Raw genomic sequence first — 12,780 nt, forward strand, 5'->3', positions numbered from 1 at the left:
AAAGGGAAGAGAGAGCTATGCTGCTATTGGCTTCTTCGTCTCTGGCGGTCAGAGGGGACCAGAGACCCTCAGTGGGGCAGAGAGTCCCCAGCAGCACAGGGCAGATGCTGTGCAGTGCTGGCAAAACTGAATTAATTTGAATTTTCTGCAGTGGGGGATCTCCAGGAAACCCCGTGTTATAAGGAAGGCTGTCAGAGCTCCTGGAATGGGCAGGAATAAGGGCAGCAGCAAATCACTGGCTTTTGTAAAAAACTGTCCTATTGAGGGTGGTTGAGGGTAACCGAAACTCCCAGTAAGCACTAATAATTTCCAGATCAAATGCATAATTAGTAATACCTGGGTGACCTTACTCTTTTTTAAGTTCTAAGAATGATTTGCAGGAGTGCACGCTGCTTTTCTAACGATACCTGATTTGCTGCTAGCCAGTCACCACTAATTAAAAATGGCTGTTACATTGCTGCTCTGCTCGGAGCAGCATGGAACAAGCCAAACTAACCTTGCTGGCATGTTAGTAACCCAGGACACCCTTTCTTCAACACAGTCCGTATTGCTCAAGGCTTTCCAGCACACTCTACGTGAGCCTCAGATCCAGATGACACACCTAAATATAGAAGTTTGCTTGTAGGTGGATATGTGTGTGCTACGTGTCTGTACTTCCAGTATAGTCGGTCGAGATCTAGGGCTCAGTTCAGCGGAGTACGTAGAGGTGTCCCCTGTTACGTGATATTCCCTGCTCTCCGGCGACTCCTTCTGAAGGGCACAGTCTCCCCAGGTCTGAGAACATAGCTGTCAGACCTAGGGGATGTCTCAGATACCTTAGGGCGTCTCAAATGGCACCAGAAAAATAAATTCGGGCAGCTGAATCGAGCCTGTTTTTTGTACCAAGCCTAGGGTGCGAGTCAGCTGAGCAGCCGGCAGGAGCCTTCCTGAGGATTAGCTGCGCCTCTCTCAGTTGGCATGATTTCCTTGTGCTGCGTGGAGAGTTCAGACACCCGCTTCACATGTAGACACCTAAATTTAAATGTCTTCACATGGAGCTGAATCCCATCCCTCATCTATTTTTCTGATCTTCGTTAGAATTTGTGATGTCTTTAACTCTTCCTGGTCAGTTATCCTATTTCTGAATTCTCACCCAGACCTGCTGCATCTCGTTGCTGTGCTCTTGAGACTTGTACTGTGCAGAGAAGCTCTAGGATACTTTATCCATTTCTGGCTTTTCCTGATCTCTGAACTTGTTGGATTTATATCTAGAAGCAAATCCAACTTTTTTGGTAGCCAATTGTATAGTAGCCACCTATGATCCACCTATGTAGTAGCCAAAGGCATTTTAAAATGTCATAGCATAAGACAGGCAGAGGTCAGCCTAGCCTAACACACTATGTCCAAGAGTGACACTAGTCAACAGTGAACAGTCAGGGAAGATTACACAAGCAGGGTAAACATACGGCGGTATTTCTCCAGAAAAGTCTCTCAGCCTCCAACAGCCTGCTACTTGGAGATGTCCTGAGCCAGAAGTGGGCTTGTGGTATTAATTAGCCCAGGATTACATTTTCTCCCATGAGATGATCCTGCTGGCTTTGAACCCATGTAAACTTCTAGTATCTTGTCACAAGGATTTCCACAATTTAACAGGACACTCCTTAAACCACAGATTGTCTGTACCCTTAGTGTTGTAATAAAAGGGCAAAGCCATCCATAGGTGAGTTCAGAGAAACCCAGGATGTCTGCAGACAAGGGTATTTGGACCTCAAGTTACTTTTGTGGCTGAGCAGAATGAACCAAGGCTATTTCCTCCTACTCTACTGGAGGAGGCTAAGGAAAGAGTCTCCTGCTTGTAGGAAAAGCCAGTCTCCCTCGCTGCTCACCTGTGGGGACCTTTTCACTTACTGGGTCATTCATGACTTGTAGAAGCTATGCTTGGGACAAGATGAATGTTCATCCCCAACACAAAAGAAGCAAAACTCATGTCAACAAGAACTTGCTTTCAGGAAGTTCTTCACTGGCAAACATGGGTTTAGATTATCCTTGCATATAAACTTACAAACACCACAATCCTAAGATTTAAATGAGGTGTTTCTTACAAAGGCTCTTTAAGCTTTCAACAGAAGATCAGGAAATTAATGATGAGGGGATGAAGTAACACAGTGCTTTTTCTGTCCCTTTCCAATCCCTGCACACCGGTGTGTCTGCCCCAGTCATCATAAAAGAACATTATGCCTTCTCACAGCCTCTTCTTCTCATCTCCCTTTAAATGCTGTTCTGGCTCAAGAGGCAGTTGGCTGATTAGTTCATGCAGAACAAACTCACTCTCACAGTTTGAATCTGTGACCTGAAGAAATAAATCCTAACACTTGCTGGGCTTCAACAAATTTTCCAGGCTGCCAGCTGAAAGAATGCTTCTGAGTACCCAACACTGTATTTCTTCCTTTCCAGGAAATGGTACATCAGGGCAGTTGTGTCCAGAAGCTACATGCCTCAAGCACACAGTGCTTGTACTCATAAGAAATTAGTATGTGTTCTTGTAAGTCTGGTTCCACTGGACTCTCACCACTGGGGCTGCTCTGTTTTTTTCTTACCTTTTTTTTTTCCTTTTTTGCCTTTTCATAGGAAAGTTGCTATGGGAAAAGATATAAAGGGAAAAAGTTCTAATCCGTCTATTGATTTGTACAGTTTGCTACATCAGGCTTCAAAGGTCCTACATGAGGTTCCTTCAACACTGCACCTCTTATCGATACGTTCTCAAAATTGCTACCCTCAGTTTTCACCCTGGAGGCTTCCGAGGCAGTTTTTGACACCAGCCCTGACCTCACATCCCGACCTCACACAGGAATCTCAGTGCTTCGGATTCCCACCCACTGCAGAGGGGTCTCTCTTTTGTCCCCTCATTCAACTCATGTACATGTATGTGTTTTTTATTGGTACTTGGACATTAATGTTTTCTGTAATATATTTCTTTCAGACATCATTGTTCTCATCGCTTCAATAGCAGTTGTTTCTGCAAAAACTCAGGGTAACATTTTTGCAACATCAGCACTGAGAAGTCTTCGTTTCCTACAGATCCTTCGTATGGTGCGCATGGACCGAAGAGGAGGCACTTGGAAATTATTAGGTTCAGTAGTTTATGCGCATAGCAAGGTACGTCATCCTAGATGCTGATTTTGTCTGGTTGATATCTTAACTTGATGTGATTCAACAAGAGACCAAGGAAACAAACATTTATCAATTTTGAGCAGAACACCTAAAATTTTCTGAAGTGACATCAATCGTAATGGGCATTAGCACAGATACATTAGGCCATGTTAAACGCTAACAGTTTTTAGAATATGTTGAAAATTATGTCCTTGATATGCTGTTGTAATTCGATATATATTGGTGAAGTTGCTGGAGCATCAAACTATAGGAGTAGATTCAGTCCAGTTCTAGAGAAAATTTTCATCCATAGGGAAGCATTTGACTTTTAACTGCTCAAATGCCAAAAAAGTATATAGATCTTTTCATTATGTCTTCCTTGAAAGGCCATTCTGTTCAATCTTTCAAATGAGTATTGATCTCTGATTTCTTTTATCTAGGAATTAATCACAGCCTGGTACATAGGATTTTTAGTACTCATCTTTTCATCTTTCCTGGTTTATCTGGTGGAAAAAGATGCAAATAACCAATTCTCCACATATGCAGATGCTCTCTGGTGGGGCACGGTAAGTACAGAAAAATAATATGCACTGTTTAACCAGTATGCTAGAGTGCTTTGAATTTCACCTGCTGTGGATTTTAGCTTAGCGTGCTGTTCAGTGAATTGTTTTCACTGGCAGAAAACTGGTCTGAGAAGCTCCCTTCTCCAGCTATTCATTTGCACATCCGTAGTTCATTTCACCCCATCCTGCAGAATAGCTGTTTATGTGTTTCTGCTGCAAACCAGACCACTGAACCTTCAAGAGAAGAAAGCATTTCATTTTTTAACCCAGATCCTTTCGGTAATACAGTTTGTAATACGGTCCCACAAAAAGCTACTTTGATCCAAATCAGAGAGCTGTAAGCTGCAGTGCAGGAAAAGGAACAAGTGTCAGGAAAAAAAACGGAAAAAATTCTTATGTCAGCTTTGCGGTGAAGGGAAGAGTATCATCAGCACCCTTAGAATGATGCTGTTTCTCCTTCCCCTGTACCTTGAGCACAAAAAGCAAGAGTAAATTTTCCCATTCTGGTTCAGCAGTGTTCTCCAATTATTTTTACAGGTCTAAAAGCCCTGATTTAGTTGAGCTCATGCTTATTTACTATCTAATCAATTGTTTTTACTTTGTTGAAATCTGTGGGATCTAAGTACATGCCTGACTGCTTTTCTGAAAGAAGGAGGATTATATGAATGCTTACATGTTTAAATAAACTAGGCTGTAAATGAACAATGAAAAACTAGGTCTGAATTTTTTTTTTTTTAAATGGCATAATGTGTAGGGTTTTTTGCTTAAAAATGCCCTATAATGAGCTAGACTCCTGCACTGTGTGGGAGTTACTTAGGCAGCTTCGGAAATCTGCCCCAAAAAAGCCTATGGCAGAGCTCTTGCCAGGCAGTATAACACTGCTTTTCTTTTCCTTCTGATGCTGTAGAACAAACACCATGAGCTCTGACAGTGTCTGGGTAGTGAAATGATGCCTGTGAGATCATTAATGCTGACATAACCTAGAGCACTCATTAGTTTTCCTGGAATAAGTGCGAGACCTGAACCAGCCTCTGCCACCTTTCCTCATCAGAGGGATGCAGAAATGAAGCTTTCTCACCTCAGACCTTCTGCTGACAAGACTTCATCTGGACTCAGTGGTATCCACAGGCTCAGAGCATGCATAGATGGACTGTGCAAAAGCCTTTTCCAAAATGCTTTGAATCCTTGAAAAATATTTTGTTTACGTTTTGAGCAATGGTCAAGGTCATATCCTATTAGTAGGAGTAGTTTGTGTATTTGAAATTTGTTCATCTGAGGGTTAATCATTTGTTACATGTCTTCCCTAGAGACTATATTTCTGTGTTATCAGTGCACAAAATTGGGAGCTTGGAAAAGCCAGACCCAGTAGCTCTTACTTATGCAGAAATACAGAAATATTTTTCCTGAAACGTGTTGCTTTAGAGCATCAACACATATCTCTAATAAAATACACAGTTTTATCCTGTAATCCAAACATATGTAAAATTCATGTTGGCTAAAGCCATGAGAGAAGGTTTTGCCCTCAGTCACACCACTGCAGTTTATTTTGTGGTTCATCTAACTGTAACTGAGAGTAGAATTTGGCCCATGCGGGAGGAGTTTCACTTCTCTTCAAAAGCTGAGATCCAGATTTGGCTTAAAGCTTTGCCCGTATTGACACAGTTGTGAAGCATCTGGCTTGGGATACTGGTGTCCTCGCTGATGGGTACCCTGGCTCCAGCAGTCTGCAAACACCATTGCCCCTTTGGGGGTGGCAGTGGGGACGTGGTCCTGCGAGACACCCTCCTGAGATCACATAGGTGGGATGTGGCAGTGCGTGGGTCTGGGAATGTGTGTCTTTGGCTGCTCCATTCTCCAGGAAACACCCTCTACCTCTCTGCAAAGCCGTCTTTGCCTTAGCATTGCATAGGCAGGGAGTTTGGACTAAGCAGAGGATTGTACCCACCTGCCAGCAGGCAATAGTGAGGGGACACATACGCATGAGGAACGGGAAAGTCCCAGCAAACTCGGACCTCAACTCTGATGTCTGACTGAGGCTCATGTCAGATCCAGATGCTTCTCCCTGAGCAGCTCTAGCAGCAGGAACAAGGTCTTCATTTTAGAATTTGCTTCGCCACTACCTGCTGACTGCTATTTTTTAAGGAAAAACCCTGCTAAGAAATAATTGTATAAAGTAGTGCTTAAAATATTTGGTACACTATGAAGTGAAAATGTATGACTCATAGGTCAGATAAGTAGTGCAACTGAGAAAATAGGAATCTTTTCTTGACATCAGCAGGAAAAACAACAAATTGTAATCAAAAACCTGAAAACCGTCTATATTCCATATTTCTGTATCTTTTCTTCTTTCCCCAGTGTGTGACATGAATACATTTAAATTTTTAATGTGCTTAAGCACACAAAGTTACTGAAAATCAGTGTTCCCTTTACCTGTTATCTTTGCCTTTTTAATAATAGTATTTTTTGTATAATATGTAAAACAGTATGTGGGAAATGCATAACGTGCTTCTTAGTCATCATTGTTTTTACTGCCAGAGTAACCCACATGCAGATTTTGAAAAGGTCAGATTGTGTGGCATTCTAGGGGAAACCAATGCTTAGTCTCATTGATTTGTTTATTTGCAAAAGTTGTTCTAACTTAAACCACAGAGTATCTACCAAATCCCAAACTGAATTCTGTGATGGCAGAGGTACAAGAAAGAAAAGACTGCATTGAAGTCAGGCACAAATAGTCATCTTAAATTTCAAGCTTTTAGAGGCACTTATGCCCCTCCCTTACAGAACCAGACCCAGCATGAAGCGATTAACCCATTCATTAACTCAGATTATTTGAAGACCTGCTATGGTCATTTCACTGACTCCATTTTTGAAGCCCATAGTTTTACACTGCAACGAAAGGCAGGATATGGCATCTTAATTTACATATGAATACTCCACTGTATTTGCAATTGCACATTGTACTGTTAATGTTACTATTGTGAATATTCTTGTGGTTGGGGTCCCCACAGTGCTGCCTAACACAGCAGCACACAGCAGTGTGTGTTATATGAGGAGTTCAGGTTCAGAATTTGCTTTGGTAGAGAAGGTAAATTCCTTTAACAGAATAAAATAACTAAACTATATGGGAACAAAAGGTCAATTCAAAAACTTAAGTATTTCAAAACCAGATCATGCATGGTTTTCTGAGAACTGCTCCTGTGTGTGCTAATAGCGGCATTTAGTTTGTACATGAATTAGTCTTCCTGCAAATGTAATGCAGTTAAGATTCCTGTCTCTCTTACACATTTGACAGTTTCTCGTAGTAAGTCATTATTTTCTAGTAGTATCCAGTAGTTACAGTTGGATGCAGAATGGCTCTGGCACTCCACAGTGACCTGTAGGGGAACAAAACATCTTACGATGAATAATATTGTCACAATTACTAGCTCAAATGAGTTAATACTGATGACGTTTTTCCCATTTAATGTAACGATAGCATGAGCAAACTATATTTTTTTCAGTTAATTGATGTCAGGTAAAGATTCAAAAGGTAAGTACTGCTAGCAGAACATAAAATGACATCAGAAAGAAATATTAGGGTAGGGGGGGGCCTCCTGGGTCCTATCTCATCTAATTGAAGCCACCTAGGTTATATAATCACATTCACTATTATATTACCTCACTTATTATTAGCATATTTATTAGCTCCAGCAATGAGATATAACAGAGGTTCTATCATCGTTGTGAGCTTTGAGCCTAGCCAGATGACACTGCCTGCCTTGGCTTGTCTGTCCAGACACCTCATTTACAGAAGCAACGAAAATGGAGTGTTTTGCATCTGGTACAAAAGATAGGACTCAGCTAGCCCATTTAGCCATGTAGGAGTGTGATTCAGTTGCTTGAACATACAGTGCCATGGAAAATCTGTTGGAGAGTCTGCTGCCTCTCCTGCGGGTGGTCCGTGTTCAGATGCCCTCAGGGCATCTCAGGTGGCACTAGACATTTGTCTTCAGGCAAGCCTAAGTCCTACATTTTAGGATAGGATGAGTTACCTGCTGGAGGAATCTATTTCCATTGTGCATGTTGTGGTAACCAGGTCATGCTAAACACCTAAGCATTTTATTTTTCAAGTTGGGTGAAATGAATCCTATACAAATAAACTCTAAAAGGTTTGGTTTATTGTGCTGGTTTAGGCTGTGGTGATCAGACATAGGGCTGCTCAGCAGGTATCCCCAGGAAGACATGATTTGCACACATTGTTATTTCTTTTACTGTATCTTGATCCTCTTTTTCACCACTTTGCTTCCTCTGACCAAGTCTTCTCTCAAATAAACAACCTGTCCTTAATTATCTTCACAGGTTTGCTACAGATTTGTAGTTCTATTACCTAGTCACTCTTGGCCTTGTCTGGTACTGCTGATGCAGTCACCTAGGTGCTGATGTCCTTGCAAGAATGTAATCCCCGAAAGGTCCCAAATAATTTCCTCCAGTCACCTTTGAACTTTGGTCACTTCTCCCTTAACCACCCGTGGGATCCAGCCTTCCCTCACAGTGCTAGCTGTAACTTCTGTCTGCTTCTTACATTATTATCAGTGATGTCTGGAAATTTCTCATGTTGTCATGGTCTCATGTCCAGTAGTTTTCCACACCCTGTTCAGTTAATTTAACCTCAGGATTATGCCAGTCTGGACCTGGCCAGTGGTTTAGTCATTCGCTTGCAGCACTAACAAAGATACTGAGGATTATTCCTGAACTTGACCCTGAAGTTGTCTGGAAAAATATTTTCTTAGTTGTGTGATGAGAGGAATATAAAACGAAGATCAAATCCATTTGTTCAGTGTTGAATAAGATGATAAGGCACGGTGCTGACACCCATACGCCCATGTAAAGACCGTCCTGAGATAAAATAGCTCAAAGTGAGCAAGAAGCCACTGATAGTCTTAATCATATACTGATACCATCAAGTTTTCAGGACCTAAAAGAATGGGGGGAAAGGCTTTAATATGGTCTTGTTATTTTCCTTGGAGAAATTCCAGAGATATAGTCTGTGGGACTGGTCTTGGTTTTGGATCGCTCCCAGAGGTCAGATCCCAAAGGTTCAAGTTTATCTTTGACTTCTTCGGAAGACAGTTTGGTGGCCATATCATTAATATGCAGATGACACCTAGTTCTGTTTCCCTCTTGTCAGCCCAGGCAGGAGATATCTCTGTACTTTCCAGCGTCTGGCAGAGATAGGGAGCTGGACAGAAGCCAAGAAACTGGGCTCGTTCCAGAGCTTCAAACTGCTTTGTGATGACTGGCCTGGAAACAAATTTTGAGGAACTTTTATTCAGGGATTCATTTGTTCAAGTGCTTCATTGCTCTCGGGGTCTTAATAGCTTCAAACTGTTCTGCACTTGCCCTCTGATGAGAAGAGCTGGGAATAACCTCTTCAGCAAACAAAGGAAAACCAAACCAAGCCCCTCTGCCAGGCCAAGAATGTGGTTGCATCAGCTCACCTCTGCCAGAAAAGAGGGAGCTGTGTTCCCATCTCCCTTCCTGCTTATCGCTCAATCTCAGCCACCCGCTGCCTTGTGCAGGCTCTGGAGCTTCTTACGTGCCTCCATGAACTAACACAACTCACTGAAACAGCAGAAACAAACCACGCAGAAATGTGGATAATTCTTTCCACCTTCCTGTGTTGCATTGGCTCTCCAGAGTCCAGCAATAGCTGGGAAGAGGGGATGGGGCAGGGAAGTGAAGAGGAGCAAGGAAGGAAAGTGAGACCTGATGAGCATGCAAGGTGGTGTGCCTGCGACCAGGCTTGCATTACAAAACTTGAGACTTGATAACCACTTGAAATTTCAGCTGCAGCCTTAATTCAGCTCACTCTCTTTTAGTCACTATGGCTTTCTCAGGGTAAATTACACCCGCAGCTTGTTCCCAACAATGGGAGCAATTAAAAGCCCTGTTTACTATCGACAGAGCCCTAAATAGTTGAAATCTAATTACTTCCAAAAGACTTTCCTTCTTTTGTCCTGTGGTGACCCTGGCATTAAATAGAATTGCTTTGTCCGTCTTGCCTAGGAATGAACTTTGAGGAAGCTGGAAGCAAAATAATGTCTCTAGAAGGCATTTTCCTGAAGAATTCGTTCCTGCCAGAATATTTGCTAAGCCTGAACTTGCCCACATTTGGTACACGATGTAAAATAATTCTCCATGCACATGTTCTCCGCTAATAACAGGCCCGGAGTCCTTGGCATTCAGCCTGCTGTTGTCTATCTTTGTCCTTTAACATTGTGTGCCATCGCCTAAGCACGTGCCCCGCAGCCTCCCACCCGGCCTTTGGAAATCCTCCGCTCTGCCCACACCTCCTCCCGCTGCCCGCACCAGGCAGCGGGGTGGGTCCAAACTCCCCAAGAGGGAAGCGCAGAGACGTGACTTTCTCCTGCCAGTCCAGTCCCCCAGTTTGGGACTGGCACGCTTCCCAGGCCAGGAGTAGCCTGAAGGACATTTCTTTGGATTGGGGAAGACCCTCAGCCACACACAGACATGAAGCCATAGTCTTTTGCCTTGGAGATATGCTCAGTAAACCACAACCACGCAGCATTATCCCAGCAGCATTTGCGTATGCGCTGCATGTCTACATGGGCTGCAGTCAATGAGTTGCATGTGGAGAGCCCTCCCACCTGTACCAAACTCCGCCGTCATCTGCACTGGTGCTACACGGCAGGGGTGCTGGCCTCTGCGGCGCAGCTTTTGAAAGCTGAGCCTCTGGTTACACTCGCCACATGAAGGGATTACAGATACCCTCCTCTTCCTCTTTGACCTCTCCCCACGTAGATCTGAGCTAACATTGTCCAACAGCCTGAGGTACCCTGCATCTGCTGCTGTGTAGTAATCTTTGGAGCTTCATGTCAGGAGTGATGTAGGTATATCTGGGCCTGTCATAAGGAAGGGGAAAGGACCAGGAACTTCTTAAAGTTCCTTCCAGCTTTTGATTAGTGTTATTTGTGTTTCAGAAGATGATCCACTTCAAATTGTACTGATGGGCTTGTAGAAAATGCAGCTGCTTCTTGCTGTTCCTGTGACTTTATCTCATCTGTGAACTTTAACATCCTTTTAGTCCTACTATTTTTCCAATATGATCTCTGTGTAATTTATATTTGTGTAGTTATGCAAGTAGATACAGTTATATTTCCCTGCCGAAAATAGGTGAAACACCTTTACATCCATGGAAAAGAACACTTTTTTCTGCCCCACTCACATAATTTCCCAGCATTTGCCTCAACTTTGAGATCCCAGACCTTCAGGTTTATTATTTTTAAAACTTATTTATTGCTTATTTAGGTATTTTTCTCACATTTATTATTTATCTCAGTTTAATTCAGTCATAAAAAGTATTAAGTTTTCATAGAAAAATGTATTCATATTGATTTATTTATGTATGTTTTTCTTTTAGAAAAAACTATCTATATTTCAAGTGTCTTGGATTATTTAGTGGAAATGCTGTTTCATGCCATGTAAATAATCTGCAACTAATCTCTCGGTGACTTCTGGTAAACCACGATGTTCATTCATTTCTTTTTAGATCACATTGACAACCATTGGCTACGGAGACAAAACTCCTCTTACTTGGCTTGGAAGGTTGCTTTCTGCAGGATTTGCTCTACTTGGCATTTCTTTCTTTGCACTACCTGCTGTGAGTATGCTTATAACATTTGTAAAAAGGTAATAGAAACTTCCATAGCTCCTACCGCTGTTATGACACAAAAAGCTGAAGGAACCTCTCTACATGAAGAACAACTGTTTAAGGCTTTTTGCTCTGTGACAACACTGGTGAACTGCTATCCAAAATCCAATGAAAGGTTTGGTGTTGTTGTCATTGCTTGAGTTTTGGGGAGTTTCTTTGGCAAGGACAAAACTGGGAAATAATCCTAAATTAGGTAGCATACTATTGTGTAAGATTGAAATTCCTTTCTTTTGTTATGAATTGTGGCTCATATATTACTGCTTTTCTTTCAGATTTTTGAAAAAAAATCAGCTGATATGTTTTTCTGAATTAGATTCTATTGAAAAAAAAAAGTGAGCTATTTCTAATAGGTTGTCTCGTATGACCATGTTCAGGCTACCAACAGAGAGTAGTAGAAGGCATTAAATCAACCAAAAGCTAATGTCACTGTAAAAATGCAAATATCATTTTCTGTGAATGATTGTAAATAAACGTGACAGTTTATTTATGTTGCTTTTATCAATGTTCAAGAGATTTGAAAATGGGAATCATCTAATGACTGAAGTATAGTGTAACTTCAGAAATAACTTCACTTTTGTGAGTGAACTTCCTTTCTTTTTTAAATTGGTATTAAATAAGCATGAAATCAGAAGTGACATTTGTATATTGTTGTATTGCAACCTGTGCAACATATACACAATGATCTCTATAAAATATGTGTGTTATAATGATACACTTGTTTTCAACCATATAGACAAACCAAGATTAAAAGTCAGCATTTGCCAACAGCATTGAATCATCTAATGTACTGCATTTATTTCTTACTCTAAGTACAGAGAGTATTTCAGTATCTCTGGCATATTATAATGCATTATAATTATAATTATAATACATTACCTGTTTGGGAATCTTTGACATCTAATGGCAGCTATGGTAATTAATTCTCTTTGTTACCTAGTCACCACTACAAGAAAGCTAGTGTTAGCAGGGCTACAATGAACATGTAAAAGATGAATAACCTTACATGTTAGAGATGCCAGAAGTTTTGTTCCTCATGTCGTGTCTACGTACAGGTACTCATTTTCCTCACAAACAGTTTTGTGTTGAATCTGTCTGTAAAACAAGATGTATGTGTGAATCTTGTGCATTTCTAATATTATTTTATCCTGACTAAGAATCAAGTGGAAATATTCTTCCTTATAATGCAGACACATCCAGCAGAAATATTACACTCCTTGCAAGCCAACATTCTCAGTCTTTGGGTCTGTTCAGCAGGAGTCAAATTTTCTTATTTATTTGAAGGTAAAAAAGCCAAAAGGGGAGGCATTTCGTCATCAGCTTATTTCATAGCTTATGAACAATGGGGACTATTTAGATGGGAAAGAGTGAGAAGAAATG

At 41.5% G+C, this 12,780-nt stretch overlaps 1 protein-coding gene across 1 annotated transcript in view; it reads left to right on the plus strand.

The window, feature by feature from the left end:
* KCNQ5 (potassium voltage-gated channel subfamily Q member 5) overlaps window positions 1–12,780 on the plus strand; it is a 300,311-nt gene that overhangs the window by 248,317 nt on the left and 39,214 nt on the right. The window contains exons 4-6 of the mRNA XM_075145320.1: window positions 2,960–3,135; window positions 3,570–3,695; window positions 11,242–11,352. Coding sequence (XP_075001421.1) covers window positions 2,960–3,135; window positions 3,570–3,695; window positions 11,242–11,352 — 413 coding nt within the window. The remainder of the gene's footprint in view (window positions 1–2,959; window positions 3,136–3,569; window positions 3,696–11,241; window positions 11,353–12,780) is intronic.

Source organism: Calonectris borealis, chromosome 3 (assembly GCF_964195595.1).
Source record: "Calonectris borealis chromosome 3, bCalBor7.hap1.2, whole genome shotgun sequence".
Lineage (NCBI taxonomy): Eukaryota > Metazoa > Chordata > Aves > Procellariiformes > Procellariidae > Calonectris > Calonectris borealis.